The sequence below is a fragment of the Zootoca vivipara genome, chromosome 10 (genome assembly GCF_963506605.1).
Source record: "Zootoca vivipara chromosome 10, rZooViv1.1, whole genome shotgun sequence".
NCBI lineage: Eukaryota > Metazoa > Chordata > Lepidosauria > Squamata > Lacertidae > Zootoca > Zootoca vivipara.
The window spans coordinates 23,485,361-23,509,490 of record NC_083285.1 but is presented as its reverse complement, the minus strand read 5'-3'; the positions used below and the strand labels follow the sequence as shown (position 1 = coordinate 23,509,490).

The 24,130-nt window shown below is 42.7% G+C and overlaps 1 protein-coding gene across 3 annotated transcripts in view; it reads right to left on the bottom strand.

Annotated features, from left to right (window-relative positions):
* The window catches only part of TMEM117 (transmembrane protein 117), a 205,678-nt gene that overhangs the window by 119,756 nt on the left and 61,792 nt on the right, over nt 1–24,130 (bottom strand). For all 3 annotated transcript variants that reach the window (XM_035128605.2, XM_060279621.1, XM_035128607.2), the window contains exon 4: nt 8,267–8,366. In XM_035128605.2, the coding sequence (XP_034984496.1) occupies nt 8,267–8,366 (100 nt within the window). The remainder of the gene's footprint in view (nt 1–8,266; nt 8,367–24,130) is intronic.

Sequence of the window (24,130 nt, the reverse complement as noted above, 5' to 3'; positions counted from 1 at the left end):
GACACAGAAAAAGCAAATGTCGGTTGAAACATCAGTTGTGAAATGGCCATAGCTTCCGAGAGAAATTGTAAAAAGCAGATTAGACATCTGTTCTCAAATACTCCAAGTTGAAAGCTATTATTATTATTATTATTATTATTATTATTATTCCTTAAATTTGTATACCACCCTTCATTAAATTTGTATATTGCTTTTCTTCATTGGCCAATACATACTTCTCAGTCCCCTGCCATCTTCCAAGAGCTACAGCAAGACATTCTGCATTTGATATAAGAATAATGTACACCTTGAGGTAGGGAGTTATTTACATATACAGTGGTGCCTCACTAGACGAATTTAATTCGTTCCACGGGTCTATTCTTATAACGAAAAATTTGTCTAGCGAATCCCATAGGAATGCATTGAAATTTTTGTTTAAAAAAATTTGCCCATAGGAACGCATTAATTGAATTTCAATGCATTCCTATGGGAAACCGCGATTCGCTAGACAAATTTTTTGTAAAACGAATTTGTCTAGCGAGTCAACCTCCGCTAGAAAAATCCTTTCTTTAAGCGAAAATTTTGTCTTACGGGGCGTTTGTTAAGCGAGGCACCACTGTATACAGAACTTGTGTTCTTTGACTCAGGTGTGCTGACCACTTCAGTTTCAGTTGATGCTGAAACCTGTTTGCTTGTTTGGCTATGACCACTGAATGATTCACACAGGTTGACTAGTTGGCACAAGTGGGTTCCTGGTTGTAACCATGGATCCTTTCCATTTCCAGATGTGCACGAACAAGGCAGCTGGGACACTGGCTACCCAGAAGAGCTCTCTGTAAGAAGAAATGCCAACAATGGAACAGGAATTCAGTCTGTCCTGGATGAGGTTCTACTCCCCTTAGAGAAGAGATGCTGGACTACATGGGCCATTGGCCTGATCCAGCAGGCTCTTCTTATGTTCTTAAGATCCAGTGATGTTTAGTGTGTGATTTCAGAGAGTCTGGGGAAACACTGTGTTAGTATATTGAACAGCTGGCTAAGCAGAAATCCCTCTGGAGAGGGAGAGGGAGGGAGAGGGAGAGGGAGAGGGAGAGGGAGAGGGAGAGGGAGAGGGAGAGAGGGAGGGAGGGAGAGAGAGAGAGAGAGAGAGAGAGAGAGAGAGAGAGAGAGAGAGAGAGAGAGAGAGAGAGAGACTGTATAAGAAATCCCTACCCCTAAGAACAGGGTCCCAAGCATTGTGCTTGCTGCTATGAATAGCACCTCACTACCCCTAATGAGGTCATTCGTTACATCCCTGCGCAGCGATGCTTGCACCAGGCAACTTTAGTTATATATCTTATCTGTTTCATTTTTTCCATTTCACGCTTCACAGTTTAATTTCATTTCCACCTCTGAAGTACAGAGTTGTTAGCCGCACTGTACTTCAGATGCTGCTGCAAATTCAATTATATCTCAGAGGAAGAAAAACAATCAGAAAGATAGACTTTGATCGTAACTGGAATTGTCATGCCCAATTTCTTGACACAACAGTGACTCAGTGACGACGTCAGTCGGAGACTTTGGGGCTTCCCCAACTGCGGTCCTGAGCCGGCATGGAATTCTCAGGAAATATATATCGCTGCCCTACGAACATGGCAACTTGAAGCTGGTTGTAAAATAAATTGTTCCACTTGTCCTTTACTAAAAGGGAAGAAAGGAATGGGATGTTGTATAAGAGATCTTCCTCCATTTTTGACATGACTTGACATGATACTGCTAGTGACTATTGTCCTTCTGCTCATGATCCATTGGGTCCTACCATTAGGAACTCTAGGCCTCTGTCTCTCGAGACTCTTCGAGGCCACCTCTCAAACCCAGATCCCGCTCTCTTTCCCTGGGCCACACAGCTCAGTGGCCCTGTTCTGCACATCCTTTGAGTGCTTTTTTTTTTAAAAAAAAAAATGTATTTTTCCATTGCAATCACACCTCTTGCTTGCCTGGATGGAGTGATGTGTGATTTAGAAACATCTGATAGGGATGTCTGGCTGGAATGTCACCTATCTGCACAAAAGACCATTGTCTGGCTCCTGGAAGGTTCCCAATGAAGAAATATGCCCTTGGGCTGAAAAATGATTTTTGTTCCCCACCTCACCCACTTTGGATGCCAAACTCAAAGTACATTCTAATCATGCATCCTCAAATTAACAGAACAGTTTAATGAGAAAAAGAAAATCTGGAACGGACGGAAGAGCCAGGGAAGGTACTGGCAATTATTGGATGAAGTTGTTGTTAGCTTTCAGGACACTAAGGAAAAAGTTGTTCTAAAGACATAGTGTGATGTAGTGGTTAGGGCAATGGCTTGAATCCAGTTGTTCCCCTCCATGGACAGAAGGCTTTTTGATCCGGCAGAAACTTCTGCGATTGGCAGAGGGGGGTGATTGTTGCAAAAAAAAAAAACAATCCCACTTTCCTGTAGTCCCCCTTACCACCTTCCACTCTGTCCCAAAAGGACCCATAACCATTAAGCAGAAGGAAGGGAGCATCGAGGGGCGGGGACCCTTCTTTTTCTACTAACAGAAGCCTATGCTGGATCACTTAGCATAGAAGAACACAATTAGATAAAATGCAATGGGTCTGCAGTTAAGAAGTCGGGTCCAAATTTCTGCTCTGCCATGAAGCTCCCTCAGTGTCCTTGAGCCAGTCAACATATTTCAGCTTAACCCATCTTGTATACACTAGTTAGATGGATAAAAGGAGATCAACCCATATGTGATGCTACCCCGATGCCCTTGGATGCTGGCTGTATAACACAATTATAAGAAGAAAAAGGAAATGACAAAGAAAAGCAAGAAAAAATAGGCATCAGTGATATACGGCCCATGCACATTGAAACATACAAAGAATCTGTTACTGTTGGTTTAATGTGATTATTTGGCATTCCATTAGTTTGCAGGTTTCTTTCTTTGCACTGCAGATACTCCAACAGATACCAAGATAGTGGAAAGGGGTACGGTAAACACATGCATTAAAAATCATACATTTGAAGTTCAAATATCAACTCAGTCTTCAGGTCTGCTTTCAAATGGAGAATCAAATGCAAAATCTATTACAATACGGTACCTGACTTGAAGATGGAGGTACTGAAATCAAAATCAATGTGCACATTCAGGACATCATTGTTCATTTCATGTTCAAACCTCTTCTCCATCCATATTTCTTTTCCAGGAGGATTCACTGAGCATGCACACCAGCCTTGATCCTGATATATCTGCCTTTGAGGCAGAGATCACATTACAAACCAACAGAAACTTACAAAACCTCTCTTTCTTCCAGAGGGGAGGAGTTGTGAGCGGAAGCTGGCTCCCGCGTCAGCTGGGGGGCATATCCAGCCCCCTCCATCAGCCTTCCCCTAGCTGCCATGCCTAGCCCCTTCAGCCAGCCAATAGAGCTGGCTTGGGGGCGGGGTTTAGCTGTATTTAAGTGGCCGCGGCGGTGCCGGGGCCCCATTCAGCGGTAGTTAATGTATTGGCCAAAGAATCATCGCGTTCCAAGAGGGTGTCTCGCCTGCTTCGCTCATTTGTGTTGCTGTGCCTTGAGTGTAACATTATTTTCTCTGCCAAATTTATTCCAGGTGTTAATAATGACATAGCAGATGCTCTATCTCAATTTCCGATGGACCGCTTCCAGGCGTTAGCACCTTGGGCTCAGCAGCTGCCAGAACCTTTCCCGGACCACCTCTGGAGCCTTGGAAACGTGATGTGATCAAGGGAGTATTAGCCTCCGAGGCACCTTCTACTCTCAGGTCGTATAAGAAAGCTTGGTGCGATTTCATGGATTTCAGGTCCAAAGCCTCAGCTCTCGCCACAAGTATTCCGCCCACTACCGATGACGTGTTACAGTACCTAGCGCACCTACATAATTTGGGACGGGCAGCCAAAACCTTAAAAATTCATACCGCTGCCATCACCTTTTTTAGCAAATCGATATTTTCCTCTGACCCTTGCGCTGACTTTGTTGTCCACAGAGCAATTGAGGGTTGGGGCAGACTCCAACCTTACAAAAAACAAAGGCAGAAGCCCGGTAACATTTGACCTCTTCTGCTTGATACGCAAGAAACCTAGGTCAATATGCTGGTCAAAATATGAATCACGATTGTTTTCCACAGCGTATGCCATCGCCTTCTTTGGAGCCTTGAGGGTTGGTGAGGTAGTGTCTGAAGTCCAACCAAATGGTACCTCCCGTGGCCTCCAATTAAATGACATGCTCCAGCTCCAAGTTAATAGTGTGTATCCAGCAGTCAAAAGTAGAAAGGGTGCTCTGATCAAACTTACTGCTTCCGAACACCAGCGACCGGGCCCAGTAAAAGACACCAGGCGGTACCTATATCTTAGACCTTCTGGCTGTGGTCCTTTACTCATTCACAGGGATGGTTCCTGGTTGATGAGACATCAGTTCATGCGAGTATTGCGCAAAGCGATTGATGCCTGCAGTTTCCCCGCCGAGGAATACGCTGCTCACACTTTCAGGATTGGGGCTGCCACAATGGCCGCCCATTTAGGCCTTCCAACGGACAGAATCAAGGAACTGGGCCACTGGAAGTCGAATGCATACAAAGTGTACATATGGAAATAATTTTGGAACACAACCACATACCTGTCTCTGTCGTTTTCTTATCCTCAGCTACTTCTAACGTTCAAGTTTGGATCTGCAGTCACAGTATTGTCCACTGGGCTCGGGTGTGAGTCAGAGATTGCGGCTTGGGCGACAATCTTGGATTGCCAACAAGTGTTCGAGTTTCCTGGATTTCGAGACGCGGCATGAAATGGGAAGAGTTGATGCCAGTTGTAAAGGCAAAAGCAGCATCGTTTGGTCCTCCTGACATCCTGATCATTCAGCTGGGGGGAAATGATTTGGCCTTCAGGAAGAGCCTGGACTTGTTAATAAACATAGAAAAGGATTTGGATGAACTTGCTGGGTTATTTCCCGAGACAACCTTGTTTTGGTCCTTCCTTCTGAAGAGGAGAGTTTGGCATGGCAGTCGTTGCCCTGTGGCAACTCTTGTGGTGGCTCACAAACTGCGTTATACAAATTGCCTTGTGACTGAGCATGCTGACATCAGGTTCAGCGAGGTGGCTCTGTTTCGAGGCAATGGCGTTCATTTTTCTGATCGAGGAAATGATGTATGGTTGGCCGATATCATCAGAAGCATTAGGGATTGGTTTCAGCTGTGAGCATATTTGGCTCTTTTGGCTCGGGTGGCGGTTAGGCATTGGAATATGTGTGGTGTGTTGGAGGGCAGGATGTGGCCATCACCTACCCCTCCCCTTGTTTGGGTATTCTGTTAAAGGAATCCGGCGGTTGTGGATCCTATCCGATGCCCTGCTGGTGGCTAGGGCCATGGCACGACCCCCAGTGATGTCTGGGGAAGCTTCCAGTTGTATTTGCATCAACAACTTCTGTTAACCCTCGAATGACCCCCCCCCACTGAGCAGGGTGGGGTCATGTATAGATTGTTTGATCCAATGCCTAAGCCAATACCTCTCACAGGCTGTAACCAATAAAGTTGTGGCCTTATTTAGCCCATTAACCTAAAATACATGAGTCCTTGTGTCTTATTTATCTCTATGCGGGTGGCGGGTCCTCGACTCACAAATGAAAACAGGGTTGAGAAGCCTGTTGTCTTCCAGATGTCTTCTCATTATCCCTAGCCAGTGACTTCATTTAAACATGGCCCTAGAATAATGTCAAACAAGCCACCTGATTCCCTTACTACAGAATGCCCAATCAATTTCTTTCTAGCCATAAATGAACAAAACAAAAAGGGATAAACACAAATCAACGTGCATTCAGCTGTTAAACACACAATGTGAGCTTTGGCCCTTTCGCGTAAATACAGACGTGCTTTGAACATCTGCCTGGGAACTTTCTGTTTCTATTTCATGAGTTCTTCACACACACAAAAAAAAAGTGCAATTCAAGAATGCCATCATCATGGCTTTGCTTCATTTTATACCACAGACATCTGAAGAGTTAACTTGCTTCAGAAACTTTGACAAAATGCCCTGCAATAAACGAAACCTAGAACAAAGGTTCTTAATTGTCTCCTGTGTAGCGTCACCTTGATTGGAGGACATCACAGAATATAAAGCACCACCTCAATAGATCTTCATTACTGTGGTTACCACCCACAAAATTGTTGACAAGCCACTGGAAAGTGAGACGCAGCACCAGTAAACTGCTAAAATGGTTTGCTAGGGAGTGACAGGAGGTTGATAGGCTAAGAGGCCAGACAGATAAGGTTGCAGAGATTAATGAGCAAAAAGTTTCAGGAACACCTTTCTTCAAAGACATCCACGCACTCATGGTAACCTTCATTCAAAAACGCATGCAATCCTTCGATCAGATTTAACTCCATTTTACTACCTGACTATGGAACTTACAAACACCTTCTTTCTTCACTTAGAGATTTGCCCTATTACTGAAGGTAAATAAAAATAAAAGCACAAAGGTTTGGATTCCAAGCTAAGTGAACAGGAGGTAGTGCCATGGGGCTTCTAAAGGACAGGTACATTGTCCCAAAGCATCCTTCTGTTCAATTATCTTGGTATCCAAGCCTATATCATCACAGATCCAGTAAATACTCCCCAGAGACAAATGTATGGATTCTCCAAAAGAAATGTGTGAATAAGAAATGAGATATGCACCATTTGCAAGAGTGAAGCCAAACATCCAGGAATTTACTATTCCATAAGAATATAGCCTGGGGGGAGGGTTTCTTTAAAGTTTACTTAATATTTTTAGAAGGGTTGGGAAAAAGAGAGAGGCTCAGTTTGAGCACAGTCTGGGACCTCCATACAACACTTGTGCCCCATGGAGGTCACTTCGACGCTTGTTAACACAGCAGTTTGACTTCATTCTCGGAGGTGCACTCCATTGTCTGTTGACAGATGCCAACAAAAACTAGGTTCTGGATTAGGTTAGTTAGCTATTATGATTATGTAGTGCTGTTTGTCACAGATAGTTTATTAACTGTTTTCTAATCACCAGCGTGGGTGCACTGCCTGTTGCACTTTGGTTGAAAACTGAGCTTCTTGAAAGACAACCATGATCATACAATGTCTGTTAACCACTAAATCACGCAATACCTTTCTTAAAAAATAAACATTAACACATAGAGGGAAAGATGTGAAAAGACCACACTCATAGTCAGCTGAATGATAAATGGGTTTCTGGAAAACTCTGAGGTGCCAACATCCAAGGATTGCTAGATAAGCATTCCATCATTGGTTTTTCCTCCTTGCTCATCTTTTGCAGTCATATGACTTGCAAGCTAAGTGGTTGATGTGCATGTTGGGCCTGTTCAGACAATCGTTTTCTAATGGTTTGGATCAGGGGTGGGAAACCAGCAGCCCTCCGGATAGTTTAGAACTACAACTCCCATCGTTCTTGACAGCTGCCCATGCTGTATGTGTCTGATAGAAGTTGGGGGTCTAATATTATTGTGATGCATTTCTACAGCAAAATAGGTATATTATAAAGGCCAAAAAGATATATTCCTTTTTTAAAAAAAAATATCATGGAAATAAATAAGAGAAACAGAACTAAAATGTCAGCACTGAATTACCTATTGAATCTGAACAATCTAGGTTTTTATCCAATGCAGCAGTGAGTAACTGTTCAGTCAGTACAAGGATTTCTACTTATAAGCAGGACCTTCCCCACCCCCACTCCCCACCAAAACGTGCCCTGTGCCCTTCCCAAATCTGTTCTGGAGTGTGGGGGCAAACCCAGAACAGTTGTAGGGAGTGCACAGCAGGAGGAGAGTGGTGAAAGCCTCGTTATCCTTGCACCACTACATTGGATACAAGTCTCAGTACCTAGCCTGCCACTTAAAAGTTAAGCCGAGTAAAAATATCAACACTTTCTAGAGGCAACTAAGGAAATGAGACTTTTTATTTTCAGGTGGAAGATTGCATTACCTCCCTTTCACCCATCAAATATATATGAAAAATACCCAGTCACTGACAACAGTTAATATTTATTCCATTATTCCATTTCACAACAACAATGAAATCTGCTTCTGCATTCCCAGCCAGGACTCATATTGACATCAAGGGAACAATTCGGCACCTAAGTCATTCTGACTATAGCGGCTTTGTATTTCCAATGCACAAAAACATCCAGCTGTTATTCATCATGCCACTGTGACCTTGGGGCTTATTTGGTTCGAATTGTGCTTTTAAGACCATCTGACTATTCTGGATTTCAATCACCAATTACACTTTTCTGGTTCAACTTTCCCACTTACCATCCAAGCTGTGACAAAGTCTCCCATCCAGGTCCCCACGGCTGCTACCTTCATAAAACTTTCGTTCCTGATGCCCATGAAGTCTGTTACCACGTATGCCCTGTAAATGCAAGCACAGATACCGTTACGTTACAAACATTCAGGCACAGCAAAATTACGGAAGATTTAGCTTTACTAGCACAGAGAAGAAAGGAAAATAATTTGTCTATCAAAAAGTGCTTTGTTTTGCAGTCTAGATATTTGTTTGCTCATTTGCCTTCATATCCTTTCTGCTGACTTCATGCTAGCATACAAGCGGTTCCATGTGCTTAACTTCAAGTCCCATTGAAGTCAATGGAACACAGTTTAAATGTTGAAAAGAAAAGCAGAGGTTCATATTCAGAAAAATCTAGAAGTGGTATTCACAAAATGAAATATATGTATATATATAAACACATATACTATATACTATACAGAACACAATAGAATTAATCTAAACAAGGTCAGTGGCAACCTTACCCATCATCGATATTCTGGAATTGTCTAGGTAAACAGAAAAGTTTTGAGCTGGCATCAAAAACATAGAATAGGTAGCACATGTCTAATTTCAAGAGGCAGAGCAGGCACCAAAAACACTAAGCTCTACTCCTAGTAGCCACTGAAAATAATAATAATAATAATAATAATAATAATAATAATAATAATTTATTTATACCCCGCCCATCTGGCTGAGTCTCCCCAGCCACTCTGGGCGGCTCCCAATCAAATATTAAAACAATATAGCATTAAATATTAAAAGCTTCCCTAAACAGGGCTGCCTTCAGATGTCTTTTAAAATTAGGATAGCTGCTTATTTCCTTGACATCTGATGCATAGCTGCCAAGTTATCCCTTTTTTAAAGGGATTTTCCCTCATGCTGAATAGACTTCCTCGCAAGAAAAGGGAAAACTTGGCAGCTATGATCTGATGGAGTCCACAATTTGGACTGGAGTTTGTAGTTCTTCAAAGTCTATGAATTGTTCAGCCAACATTCTTATAGCAAGTCTATTTTAGAGTCAGAATATGAATATGCAGAATATGCAGAGGATAGGTAACCAAATTGGACGGGTGGACAAGCAACCCCATTCCCCATGGGCCACATTTGACAAGCTGCTGGGGCCATCCACCTGTCAATCACCTGATGCCACAAGGACAATGATGTTAGGTGACCCATTTTTCTTTTTCCAACTGGTTTGAAAGACATAGGGCTTTGTGGGTACAATTGCATCAGGTGGGTGCAGATTGGCAAAATATGTCTTGCTGGTCAAAAAGTGAGGCTGGCAGGCCTCAGCCCACAAGACAGATGTTCCCCACAGCTGGGTTACTGGAAACTGTTTATGGAAAACCCATGAAGCACTGTGTCTTGGGCCACAGCCAGTCATCGAAAGTTCTATGAAACCACTTTAGACAGTCATGGCTTCCCCAAAGAATTCTGGGGGATGTAGTTTGTTGTGGATGCTGAAAGTTGTTAAGCGACCCCTATTCTCCCGACAGAGCTACACTGAAGTTCTCCATGAAAAGGGATTGATGGTTAAACCATTCCAGTAATTATATCTGTGTAAGAGAGATAAGGATCCAGCTTGTTCTCCAGATTCAGTTTCTTACCTCTGAGACAAATTACTCCTATCTTAGGCTAATGTAGAGTCAACTGTAGACATAGAAATACTGTACCCTTGGGGCAAGATTGCATTACAAATATTCTCATTTTAAGTAACTGATTTATTCATAATGCTAACACATTTACAATTTGTTTTTTTTGTTTTTTTTGGTTTTTAATTCACCCTAACCATACATTAGGTCATCTTCCCCCTTCCCAGTACATCTATGCTAGCTGCTATACTCATCATTTAACAGCATATTTTGCCTAGTCAAGTCACTGGGTGTGTGGGAGGGGAAAGTCGATTGCAAAGCTTTTGTTTTGATCCATTCCATATATATATATATATATAAAACAGGGGGTTATTTAGCTGCCTTGGCAATATATAGGTTGCCAAATTAACTTGAAATGCTGCTTTGGAAAACATGCAACTTTTCCACATTTTTATCTAAACTTTAATAGCATTCATTTTTTAGCTACAAGTTCTTTCACACCAGCTGCTTTTGAACAAAAAAGGCACCCCGACTAAGGTTTGTTTCTTTTCTGGAAATATAATGGGCATAGATGCTACTCTATTTATATGCCCTTGCCACTTGCAAAGCATAAGGAACCTCTGTTATAAGACATGCTATTAACAGGTTTTCTTGCTGCTAAATTCAGTGTATTTTGCTTAGACAGAAAATGCTTTCCTCCTCCCACTAACAGTACATTTAAGACCAAACAATACAGCTGAAATCAATGTTTTCTAGACTTTTTGGATCAGAAAAAAAGTTGGGCAATGGACAGGGGTTCACACCTCCTATCGGAAAAAGTCCTTAAGTTCATCTTTTTGCATGGCTACTTATAGACATGCCTTCCTTTGCTGCTGCTTTGGACCCCCCCCCCCAAATTTCATTATTCTCAAGTAATCCAAGTAAACTAAGGATCACTTACTGAATAGGATAATATTGAGATGCAAGAGAGTCATTTTCAATTTCACTATGGTCAAATGAAGCCCACTGAGAGTGAGGGCAAATCTATATCTATATAGGTTACAGCAATCCTAGTCAGTCAGGGATCCCAAAAAGACCACTCCTACAGCATTTTTTGCAATGACACAATGGTCCTAGTCATTCAGGGGTCCTAAACACAGACTTTTGCAATGATAACTAAAAGCTAATAAATTGCAATTTGTTACTGGCTGCCTCGTTGGGTTACAAATATTAATTGATCTGTTCCTCCCCTGACCCCAGGATAGAACTGTGATAACAGCAAGAAGCAGGGGCTGTCTATTCCCTGCACACAAATGACATTTTAACCTGATGTTTGTTTAGCTTGCACTACACATATGGCAGCTGTGGCAGCAAATGCAAGGCAATTTGAGAAAGGATACTGTTACTCAATACACAACAGATACAACCGTGGACTCCGGAGAGAACAAAATAAAGAGATATCGTACCAGAACCACAGAGTTATCAAATCAGAGACATTTTCTATTTGAGAGATCACAAGATTAAATGAATGAACCACAGACGTGAACAATTTAAATCATTTCAGCGGTTCAGTCTACTTTGATTCAGTTTATTTTCTAACTCCTGTAGCTCTTTATAAATAAACAAAACAAAACAAAAAGGCAAAGCCTCATGAGGAACGGGTTACTGAATGTTGCTTCCATTCCAGTATATGTGAGAGTTCACATCCTGCACCATTCTCTTTCCTGTGTCTACACGGTATATCCAGTTATGACACATACAATGTGCTTTTATTAAAGGAATACCCTTAACTACAGAACAGATGAAGTGATTTACAAGAGGAAACATCAGTGGCGCAGAACTCATAATTCCATGGATTAGCTTGCTGCCAAGTCTATAAGGGCAGCTTTTGAAAAGCCTTCAGGACAGGCTTAAAATTATATGTATTTAAAATAAATACAAAACAGACAAAGTTTCCTTGTTTGTTTGATGTGTGAAATCACAGCTAGGGTGTATTTCCCCCCTTTGGTTATATAGGCTTAGAATTGTGTTTGCCGTCCATATTAAGTCCCCAAGGTGTTAATTAGCCAGATACATTTCTCCATCTAAGTACACAAAACAACCCAAAAACAATCCTGTGAACCAGTTCAGACGCAGGAATTTCAAAGAGTACAGAAGGATATTCTAAATCCCAGTCTCCTGAGGCAGTGGAAGCAAACTGCTGTTTAGTTTTTGCTTAGATCTTTAACTTTAACATGCTGTACAAAAAGTTTAATTTTTTTTGCTTAAGCCTACTCTTTAAACAAGGAGCTGCTAAACAAGGTGTTTGGGGAGATGCAAAGTCTTTTTCTAACCAAAAAATATAGAAGTTGGGACGCTGATCATTCCATAAATGCTACGATTCGTGCACAGCAGCACCTCTTTTTAAGACAGTCAAATAGCCAACATTAGGTCATTTCAGCATTTGGAAGAATGCCCTGCCAATTTCTTACCTGTATGAACTGCAACTGAGGGGAACACTCCAGGGTGGGCTAGACAAAGGGAATGCTAACTCTGCTTAGTATCTCAAGATGCATTGTTGGAACGCTTCAGAACTGCCATTTTGTCAGGTTACCTAATTGAGTGCATTGTAATCTCACACTTTACAAGAAGACAACTCCATTGTGCAAGACTGTGAATAATGAAGAAGAACATTCCTAACCATCAGCCCATAGGCAAAGTCACTAGGACTGTACAGCACTAAGGGATAGCTACAAAAGGGTGCCAACCCAAGAAAGTTAACTAACTGCTGGTACTACGCAGAAATAAGTCCCACTGAGTTCATTGGCGCTTACTAAAGGTAAACCTGCGGCATTACAAAAAAAAATGGAAATCATTCCTTTCCGCTTATGGGACAATTCACACACTCACATTCAGTATAGTCTGACTCAGGGCTCTGCTGGTACAAGGGCATAGAAACTTTTTGTTTCCTCTCCTTTCCACTCCAGCCCCACTCCCTCTCAAAATCAGCTCTGGGGGGGGGGGTCAGGGGACACTCTGGAGCAGGTTGCAGAGTGTACTTCGGAGCAGCAGGAGGTTCAGCCATGTTTTCTCCAAACCAGTGCCCCTGAAAGGATTCTACATCATGACATAACATCACTGAAAAGGAGCACTATGGGTGAGAAAGAAGAAGAGTTTGGATTTGATATCCCGCTTCATCACTACCCTAAGGAGTCTCAAAGCGGTTAACATTCTCCTTTCCCTTCCTCCCCCACAACAAACACTCTGTGAGGTGAGTGAGGCTGAGAGACTTCAAAGAAGAGTGACTAGCCCAAGGTCACCCAGCAGCTGCATGTGGAGGGAGCGGGGAAGCAAACCCGGTTCACCAGATTATGACCCCAGAGCAACAAGGAGCCCTATTGGTAACTTGTCATGCAGCATATATGCATATATGGCAATGAAACCTTTGCTACTGGGCATTAAATGCAAGTGCTTCACCCCTGGTATTTTAAAGAAATGTCTTCAGCCCATGAAACTGCAGAGGTTTTCTCCCCTCATTTCCTCCCCCTCCAGAAATATGTCAATGTAATTCCCAATAAATCTTAGGAACGTAAGGAGCTTCAGGAGGCAAGAAGGCTCTTGTGCTTGAATTCTGCTTGCTGGTTTCCCACAGGCACCTGTTTGGCCACTGTGCAAACAGGAGGCTGGACTAGATGGGCCACTGGCCTGACCCGACAGGCTCTTCCTCTTAGATCATTGGTCTATCTCACTCATCATTGTCTGTACTGAGTGGTAGCCTGGTGTTTCAGGGAGGGGGGGGGACGGACATTCTCAGCCACTTTACTTGGGACCTTCTGCATGGGACCACTGTGCTACAGTTCGTCTCCAACTTTCTACATTAGCACTAGTTGGAGGCATTATTCAAGCAGGGATGGCTGCCTGAGCTATGCAGGTTATCCCACCTCCATGCAGAAGCCAAACCTGTTGTTGTATCTTTTTAGTAGCTTATACTGGGTATCCATGCCCTCCAACATTTCTCAGATGAAAATAGGGACGTATTATCATCATCATCATCATCATCAATTTACTATTTATATCCCACCCACCTGACTGGGTTGTCCCAGCCATTCTGGGTAGCTTCCAACATATATAAAACCATAGTAAAATATTTAGCATTTAAAATCCTCCCTATCCAAGGCTGCCTTCAGATGGCTCAAGGCTCGGTAACTCTAACAGTTCTCCAATGAAAATAGGGGTATCCCTGTGGCGCTGTGGGTTAAACCACAGAGCCTAGGGCTTGCTGATCAGAAGGTCGGTGGTTCAAATCCCTGTGACAGGGTGAGCTCCCATTGCTTGGTCCCAGCTCCTGCCAACCTAGCAGTTCGCAAGCACGTCAAAGTGCAAGTAGATAAATAGGTACCGTTCTGGTGGGAAGGTAAATGGCGTTTCCGTGCGCTGCTCTGGTTCGCCAGAAGCGGCTTAGTCATGCTGGCCACATGACCTGGAAGCTGTACGCCGGCTCCCTCGGCCAATAACACGAGGTGAGCACAGCAACCCCAGAGTCGGTCACGACGGGACCTAATGGTCAGGGGTCCCTTTACCTTTTAAGAAAAAAGCAGGACATTCTGGAATCAAATCAGAAATCAGGACAGCTTCTGTAAATCCAGGACTGTCCCTGGAAAATAGGGACACTTGGAGGGACTCACCTACATTAGTAAAGAAACAGCGAACTGAATGTGCTATAAACATGCAACACCACATGGCAGGAAATTTTAAAATGCAGTTTTCCATAGAATTTGTTGTTGTTGTTGTTGTTGTTGTTGTTGTTGTTGTTGTTGTTGTTGTTAAAACTGTAATAAATAAATCATTTCTGACTTATTTATAGCAAAGTTTCCCCCCTGTGTTTAGATCCACCCTGGGTGTCTACTACCAGCTATTTTACACAGGCAGGAAATGTTTAAGGGGAGATCACATATTCCTCTTTCAGCCATTTGAGCGGTAAACACACAGTGATGAAAACAGCATTCCAGACCAGGACACTATGGTGTGATGTTGTGTGACCTGACCTGAGGTCGGTTCTTAACCTTTGTGAAACAGCACCATTCTTATTCAACCCACTGCAAGAACACCAGCAGATGCTCAGCATGTCTGATATGGATTTCAGGAATCAAATACACCAAAGGATCACATCTTTATACCCTCCATCAAATCCTCACCTCCCACTGACACCAGCCATTGCGCAAACCAAACAACAATCACAGGGCTTTGGCTGTGTGTGTCTGCGTTTAAAGCCTCCGGATATTTAACAGAATGGAAAGAAGGCAAATGTAATTATATTAATTAGGGTTAAGCTATGCAATTAGATTAATTAGACATGGGGGTTAGCCACTTTACTGAGTAACAGCCAATTAGATGCGCACACTGAGTTAAGCAACTCTTTTTGCCTGGCAAAAATCCGAAAGCAAAACCGTGGGTTAAAGAGACGGATTAGATATACAAAGCAACACTGCGGTGTAGACACTCACTGAACACTTCTGCACCATGACAAAACTGTATGCCCTGATGCAATGGGGTCTCTGCCTTATTCCATATAATAACAGCGAACACATTCTCTGAGTACTGATACTCATATATGCTACATGGGGCACACCACAGGGAGGTAGCAGCAGGATCTGCATAGTCCTAGGGTTCAAAAAGCAGACCTTCCAAGTGTCCCTATTTTCCAGGGACAGTTCTGGCTTTACAGAAGCTGCCCCGGTTTCTGATTTGATCCCAAAATCTCCTGTTTTTCCTTAGGACGCCCCTATTTCCATTGGAGAAATGTTGGACGGTATGAGAGAGTGCAATCTTTAGAGAAAGGAAATTACGGGGAAGGGTCTGTCCCTATAAAGCTCAATGAGGACGGTGCAGAATCACCAGTGAATGGCACGGGGTGGAACAGCAAACACTGGAAAAGGTTGGCTTCAGGTTGCAGACACCTGAAATGGAAGCATTCTACACTGCAGCTTTTCCCCCTCAGTCTCAGCCCCACTTGTTTTCTTTTACAGTATTTGAAATCTGGATCCCTGGCACAAAACCAAGTACGGTACATTTTTATTGGATATATTCTGGCACAGCTACACAGCTATGACCAGCTTTTGCCAGACCCAGGGTCACTTTGGAGATATATTCACACAAGTGCATACCTGCAAAAATCCACGGGTGCATTTTGTTTGTAGGTACTGCTCAAAAAGCTGTTTGTAATACAAAAGCAAGTCAATAAATCTGCTCTAGTGGCAACTTCAGCATGTGAGATCAGTGTTCAGACAGCTTACATGGCAAAACCCAGGAGCACAGTTGAAAATGGACACCAAAAGAGCTCTGCAGGATCAGGCCAAAGCCCCATCGAGTCCAGCATCCTGTTCTCTCAGTGTCCAACCAGATGCCCATGAGAAACCCAGAAGCTGAGCCTACAATCATCACATATTCTTCTACAGCTCTTTGTATGGTGGCATGCAGACATGGATGCCGGCTACATAAATAAAAGAAGTGAACTGATAAGACACCTTACAAATCCAGCCATGATAGCATTCCCAACACAAAAGAAATCTGTGTTTCTTGTTAGCAGCGGATTGGGGTGGGGTGGGGTGGGGTGGGGTGGGAAATTAACTACGGTAGTATTTTACAAGAACGTTTCATTCCATTAAAGTCTAGTTCCAAGTGTGCAATTGGCTAAAGTTTTGTAACAAGTTTACTGTTCACAATAAAATAATCTGCAGAATCAAAGAAAGCAGAATGGCCAGTGACCCTGAGGCCTTTGATCTACTGGCTTGTGAAAGTGTGCTGCACATCATACTGAGTTGTCAACTTTTGAATTTTGCAAAGGTTGAGACTCAAAGCCAACTGGAGATGAGCCCCTTTCCAGCAAACTGGTTTTCCTAAGTAAAGATGCCTTCTCTTACTATTATAAGTTGGCTGTTCCTCAAGGTTTCATACAAAACAAATTTAGGATTTACTCACCTTTTGTTTGGACTGGATTTTGGTAGTGGCTTTGCCACACACACACACACACACACACACACTTTCCCTCTCTCAAACACACACACACACTCTCTCTCCCATACTTCTAGAAAGCAAATATCGGAAGCACCTGGGCAGAGCAAATCATGCATCTTTCACCAGATCAATTCTCTCCAGCTTCAGATTAGAATTTTATCTCAAAGATTTTCCCCCCTGCAGCAGTACAGAGCAATGGGTGTTAAAATGCTAGCAAGCTGCTCAGGAACCAGTTTTCTGTCACGAAATCAAAAGCTCGGGGATTGCCATGGCCCTGAAGCAGCGAGGGTGACTGTCTCATTCAGCAAATCAGAATTCACTTGCCATTTCAGATTAAAGGGGGAGGGGCAGATCCTGACGTAGAAGAGAGGCACATGGTCCAGGGCTTTGATCCGTATTTGTGAAGCCCATCAGTGAAGTTTCAGGAAGCCAGAAACAAGAGAGTATCCCTTTTTGGAAGAGATGAAACAACACTGAGGTATAGTTCTCAGGTCACTTAACTGGGAGCAAACCCATTGAACTAAGTGGAACTTACTTGAGAGCTATCACAATTGTGCTCCAATTTAACATATATTTTATACTGGCCTGCCTGGAACTGGGTGACTATTTTGCTATGAATCGCACAGCTTTGGGATAATGAGAATGGACTTTTAAGAAACAAACCTAAAGCCTCACTTTCCATCTTTTTTATTTTCAGTATCAATGCTAAATAAAGTATTCTTTATTATACTACTAAATTCCAAGGAAAATCAGTGAGACCTACTCCCAAATAAATATACTTTAGCCTTGCTGTCCAGTTAATGTCCTACAAAACATGCAGCCCAAATTGGGCTGCATCACAATGTCATTCAAATGGAATGTGTGTTAGAAAGTAACGAAGCATACGTACTGAATAATTTTAATCATGAGAAAAACTTGCACAGATTTAGACAACAAGCTGGTAAACATCTACATTTTTGTGTGTTTGGTCTCTAAAAGCCATAAAGCATCCACTGTGGTTCATTAAGTCATTCCAGCAGGATTTCATTAATGGACTTGTGAAGCATCACATTACTAATCTGGTCCGTATCCCTAAAATAACCTATTTGATGAGATTAGGGATTTATGTGCGCACTCACAGTCAGCAAACTTTATCTTGGACTTGCTATGGCATCCAGAGAGAGGTCTCGGGGGGGGGGGAGTTATTTACTTTCATACTAATTATAATCAATAATTTCACTCCCCCCCCCCCGTTGTGCTGCTTCAGGCCAACTTAATCTAACAGATGGGTCAAGCGCCAAGAGACATTTTTAAATACAGAAAACGTTGTGTTGCGGGATTCAGATATAAACCACATGCCAAGTTCTAATTTCTCAGGGCTTTTACAAGGAAACTTTGCATGTCTAAATGACTACTAACGATGTGTACTTTGCTACAGTAATTAAACAGCCAGCCAAACATGCCCGTTTTGTGCTTCACATGAGATTTCTTACAGACTCAGCTGCAGAATATCCCATATTCCATACTTGAACCTGCTATTTTCCTTTGTCAGTTTTCTTTGCAGAAAAAGCAGCTGAGGCAAGGGGCCTAACTACAGGGGGCCATAGTCACAGGACTGTCCAGACCAGAGATCCTGTATTTTAAAAACACTTAGGCAGGTTTCAAACTTCACATCCTTTAATATATCTTCTACAATATATAAATACTGTTCAGCTGACATATCCAGGGTCAGGGTATATATCTGGGGAGAGCAGAAGTGGGAGAGCAGATGCCATTCCCCAAACTACATATGAGGGAACTTCCATGTGCACAATATTTGAACTCATGGAACTGTATTCCTTTTTGTTTCAAAAACAGCATGTAGTGTTTTTCCATTAAATTATTCAAAACAGGTCTAAATTTTTTTATCTCCTAATAAAAACACAAGAGAACAAATTTGCACAGCAGTACCAGTGAGAAGCAATCAAATCAAACTAAACGCAGCAACCATCAATCATCCATTTAAAAGCTTTTCATTTTGGTCAACATTTCCTTCCTTCTTTCCTTCCTTCCTTTCTACACCACTTTTGAAAAGCAGCTTTGTAGCCTGGAAAAATAAGACGCTCCTCCAAATGTTAGTGACTGCTGAACTTGCTCAGGAAGTGAGGTGCAGCCACTGAAAAGACCCTCCGCAGAGAGTGACCTTTGACCTGAGTAACGCTGGCTAGCCAATCCCAATGCGGAAATTAGGATTTTAGGTCAAAGGGTGTCAGAAGGCTTGAAGGCATCACTCGTTTTAGAAATTAAGCACTTCTTGTGAGTTGTGGTTGTTCAGAGAAACAAAACGCAATCAACAAAGTTGTCCATTCTCTCAATTTTATATGCACCCTACATATCTTAATTGCATGGATAGCTCAGTCAGTTAGAGTGTGGTTCTAATAATGCCAAGGTTGCAGGTTTGATCCCCATAGGGGGCAGCTGCATATTCCTGCATTGCAGGGGGTTGGACTAGATGATCCTCAGGTCCCCTTCTAATTCTATTACTCCACGAAATGTACACACTCCTCCTGAAAACAGATTTGCAAAACTGAGAAAGATTCTCACTTCCACCCTTAGCTCGGCTTCATCTCCAGCCCTTAATACTGGCGAGACAGTGGAGATTTACAGCTTCCAACGTCAAAAAGGGATTGATGCCCAAAGCTTGCAGAATTTTCGATGTGCTTCTTTAAGATGCTTAGCCTAACTTCCAGGAATAATGCTCACAGGTATGTGGGGGGAAAGAATGCCTGCCTGAAACCGTATTGGACTTTGGAGGCCTGAGCATACTACAACATAGACATATACACATTTTCTTCATACTTTTTCTGTTCATGATGCTTTAGGCTGCGACCGTAACCCGGCTTGCCTGGTAGGAAGCCCACTGAAATTCAATAAGACTTACCGTACTTTTCTGTATATAAAACAAGGGGTTTTTTTTACTTTAAAATAAGCTTAGAAATTGGGGGGGCACATCTTACACATGGATAGTTCATATGTGGGACGGGTGACTGGTTGCAACCGCAAGCAGGAGCTTTTCAGCGGCGATTGGGTGTGGCAAGGGCTCCTGTGGATTGGCTGTCACTGCGGCAATTGTGCTTGTGATTGGATGCTTGTGATTGGCGACGTGTGCGATTGGCAGCTTTTTTGAGTCGGGCCAAAAAACGATCGAACAACTCTGGGCAATCCTTCCCCCAAAAAGCTCAACAACTCTGGGCCATCTCCCCCCATTTTTTAAAATTGGGGTCCCCAAAAGTAGGGGGTGTCTTATACACAGGGGCGTCTTATACACTGAAAAATACGGCACTTCTGAGAAGGGATGGTTAGGATTGTGCTGTTTGCCGCTAAAGTACTGTACTTATTCTAGAATACAGTAAGTAACTGGAAACTCTGCTGCTTTTAGAGGAGAAATAGGCAGTGCCATATGTTCTGTGTCGTTCCAACACTCAACCCAAAACAAAATACAGGCAAAAAAGCAGAAAGTTCCCTCCCCTTCAAAAAGACCACCCCTCCCAAACAAACCACCTCAAACAACAATTTCATTTTAAAGGGAATTGCAAACTGGGAGGGGCAAGACACCTTGGTGGGCATCTGTGGTGGGTTCTAAGGTGTTGACAGGCATTACATCAGGGCATGTCGTGTTTGGCAAGACAACTTCCATAAACATCACAGGTTTTGATATAAAAGAGAAACTAAACACCACGCAGTGCTGAATGACAACTTCCCATGGCACACACTGGCTCATGCCGCAAGTTCTCTTCGCTGCTGCTTCAAACAGCCTTTTGATAATCTGCTCTGTCGTCTATATATACATAGTATTAAGAATCCACCATGCTTTGACATCATGAACATCTGGCTGGGTGCCTTCTCGGAAATAAATATTCTGAAGAACTGGGGGGGGGGGAGTCAAGGTATAATAATTATGACAGGCCTTCGATCTTTTCACCATAGAAAACCAGATGCCCGATAAATAATTTAATAGAGGGGGAAAGGGAGAACTGCACATCTTCATGGATTTGCCCTTCTTTGGTGTAGAGTTTGACTTCATTCAGGATTATAAGAATACAGGTTTGCTTGTGCTGATTAAAATACATGACTCCGAGGCAGCATTAAGGGGCTGATTTAATCCAATTAAAAGCAAGCAGCGTTTCCCCCCAGTAATGAGCGTGAATATGCCCGCCCTTCTGCTTGTACATACTGACAGGTTTGCAAGCAACAAAGGCACATTAATGTATACCAGATGAAGAGAGGCCTCCATATTATTAATTTATTATTCTGTGTGTAGGTTCTGGTGACCATATGGTATAAACAGCAAAATGTGTCTCATGTAATCTTACAGGATGCCAATCCCTCTCTTCCAGAATGCATGAATGATATTGATAGTGACTTTCTAGGTAAGGGGGGGAGAGAGAGAGAGACCATTTCCATGCAGATTAATTGTCATGTGCTTTCACCTTAGGCTATTTATTTAAATCTACCCTCCCCAAATCAAACATAAATATCTACGGCATTTAGTTAAGCTTAGACTAAACAAGCAAAATTGCCACCGAACATGTTCAGCAGTGCCAGAGAACCTGGTGCCAAAGGCGTTCTATATTGGAAAACGAGATGAAATTCCTTCACACCCAGTCTTTTAGTCAGCAAAATGCATAAGCAAATGCCAAGGTTTTAGTGTGATTGTTAAGGCTGTTTCAAACACAATAGGAAAGATGTCATGTGAGCAGTGAAGATTCTGATCGTACCGTATCTTCGATCCAGCCATGGTGATAATAGCCAGGGAGGCATGCAGGGGACTGATGGAACGGTAATGTAATGTGAGGCTTCACAACACACATTTAAAGCATGTAGCTTTCCCTCAAAGGGTGATGGGAACTTTAGCTCTGTGAGGGGTAAACTACAGTTCCTGGGTTTATTTGGGGGAGGCCATGGGCTTTTAAAGTGCTTTAAATACATGGCATGTACACAGCCTGACTCTTTGTGAGACTACAAATACTGCAAAAGAAAACTTGGTCAAGAGGGTGAGATAACATGGGAGAGAAAGTGGGAATGAAACATAAACATCAGAGTTCTTGTTGTTTAGTCGTTTAGTCGTGTCCGACTCTTCGTGACCCCATGGACCAGAGCACGCCAGGCACTCCTGTCTTGCACTGCCTCCCGCAGTTTGGTCAGACTCATGTTCGTAGCTTCGAGAACGCTGTCCAACCATCTCGTCCTCTGTCGTCCCCTTCTCCTAGTGCCCTCCATCTTTCCCAACATCAGGGTCTTTTCCAGGGAGTCTTCTCTTCTCGTGAGGTGGCCAAAGTACTGGAGCCTCAGCTTCAGGATCTGTCCTTCCAGTGAGCACTCAGGGCTGATTTCCTTAAGAATGGATAGGTTTGATCTTCTTGCAGTCCATGGGACTCTCAAGAGTCTCCTCCAGCACCATAATTCAAAAGCATCAATTCTTCGGCGATCAGCCTTCTTGATGGTCCAGCTCTCACTTCCATACATCACTACTGGGAAAACCATAGCTTTAACTATACGGACCTTTGTCGGCAAGGTGATGTCTCTGCTTTTTAAGATGCTGTCTAGGTTTGTCATTGCTTTTCTCCCAAGAAGCAGGCATCTTTTAATTTCGTGACTGCTGTCACCATCTGCAGTGATCATGGAACCCAAGAAAGTAAAATCTCTCACTGCCTCCATCAGACTTAGTAGCCACTAATACTATGTACACCAACATAGGGGTTGGCACTAATTTCTCCATAAATTGCTGCAGCAGCAGGGGGGTTAGAACCAGCATTCAAAAGGAAGAAGAGGGAATTACAAGGCAGGCCTCGGACCCCCTTGTAATGTAAGTTGTGCTTCACAGACTACTGTGTGTTTCAGGAAAATATGTCCCAATTCTCACAGCGACGTAGGAGGCATGATCAAGGACAACTCACTCCAAACTGTGGAGCAAACCAATTCCTTCCCCATCCTTCATTCAGAGAAAATGAAAAACCAAAGGTCACGAGATCTAAACATCTAGAAACTATCAATAGAATTAAAAATAGCAGTTTGCCACATTACATAGCCACATGAGCGATAATTACAAGTCGAAAGAGAAACTGAAGAAAGAAAGAAAAAGAAATATATTGAAAGCATCTTTAGCCAATCATTGTAAAACAGAACAAAAAAGTTCATAGAATCACTTGTGAAGTGACCCTAAATCCAACCCTGGCTTTCTGAAAGTCACAAATACTGACATTTCAACATATAGTTCAAGGTTAGGCTCTTAAATCAAATTAACTTTATGACTATAAAATAATTCCTAGTAGACAGGAGACATCCATTGCACATAATAGAGGACATAGTCAAGCAATTTAACAGATGGCACTTTAAATCAGAGTTAGAGCTGCAAAAATATACAAATCCCTTCAGATTTATGAAAAGGGGCTGTGTGCTCGTCAAAACCTACAATCTACCCAAATGTGGTCCATTGGCTTCCTACATAGCCATCAAGAATCCTGAGGAAAACTTTTCAAATATTCCCTTGGCTGTTTGCTTCTTGGTAGTACTCGTCTTTGTATACCTGGCACATAAAAAAAGTTCGTTATTCAGGGGTAGGTGCCAATCCTTATGTATTTGATTGATTGATTGATTGATTGGTTGGTTGATTGATTGATTGATTGATTGGAGTTCTTCCAAGGCCCTGACCATAAGCTCCCAGAGCAGGTTACAGCAACAATAAAACACACAACTGCAAAAGCCATTAAAAACCATGACCATTCTAGAGCAAGTGAAACCATTCAACATGAAACAGAACAAGGTAGGAACGTAAGAAGGGGCTGCAGGATCAGGCCAGCAGCCCATCTAGTCAATGTCCTCACAGAAGTCACCTGAGAAACCCTCAAGACAGACCCAAGCCCAAGAGCACTCTCCCTTCCTGTGGTTTCCAGCAACAAACATCTGGAGAAGACAAGATTTTATGCAGCTTCACTTGCATAAATACTAGGCCACTTCTCAGAGTGGGACTCAGCATAAGGAACACAATACAGATGTGACTCTGTGAAGCAGCTGTTTCGATGGACAGTTCCCACTGCTTTCAGCAGGTTAAGAATATTAAGCCTGGGCTCCTGCTGAGCCCAGAGAAAAGCTACTATATTTTGCCTCCTGTGGAATTTCCCATACTGTCTCCCAATGATGGTAAGACGCCGCCGTATTCCAAACCAACCAGCTGATAAGAGGGGAAACACCTGAGTGAGGTCCCCAGCAGAATATATATCTCATTTCTATCTGCTGCCCCTGACAGCTTTGAAAAAGAGACTCCAG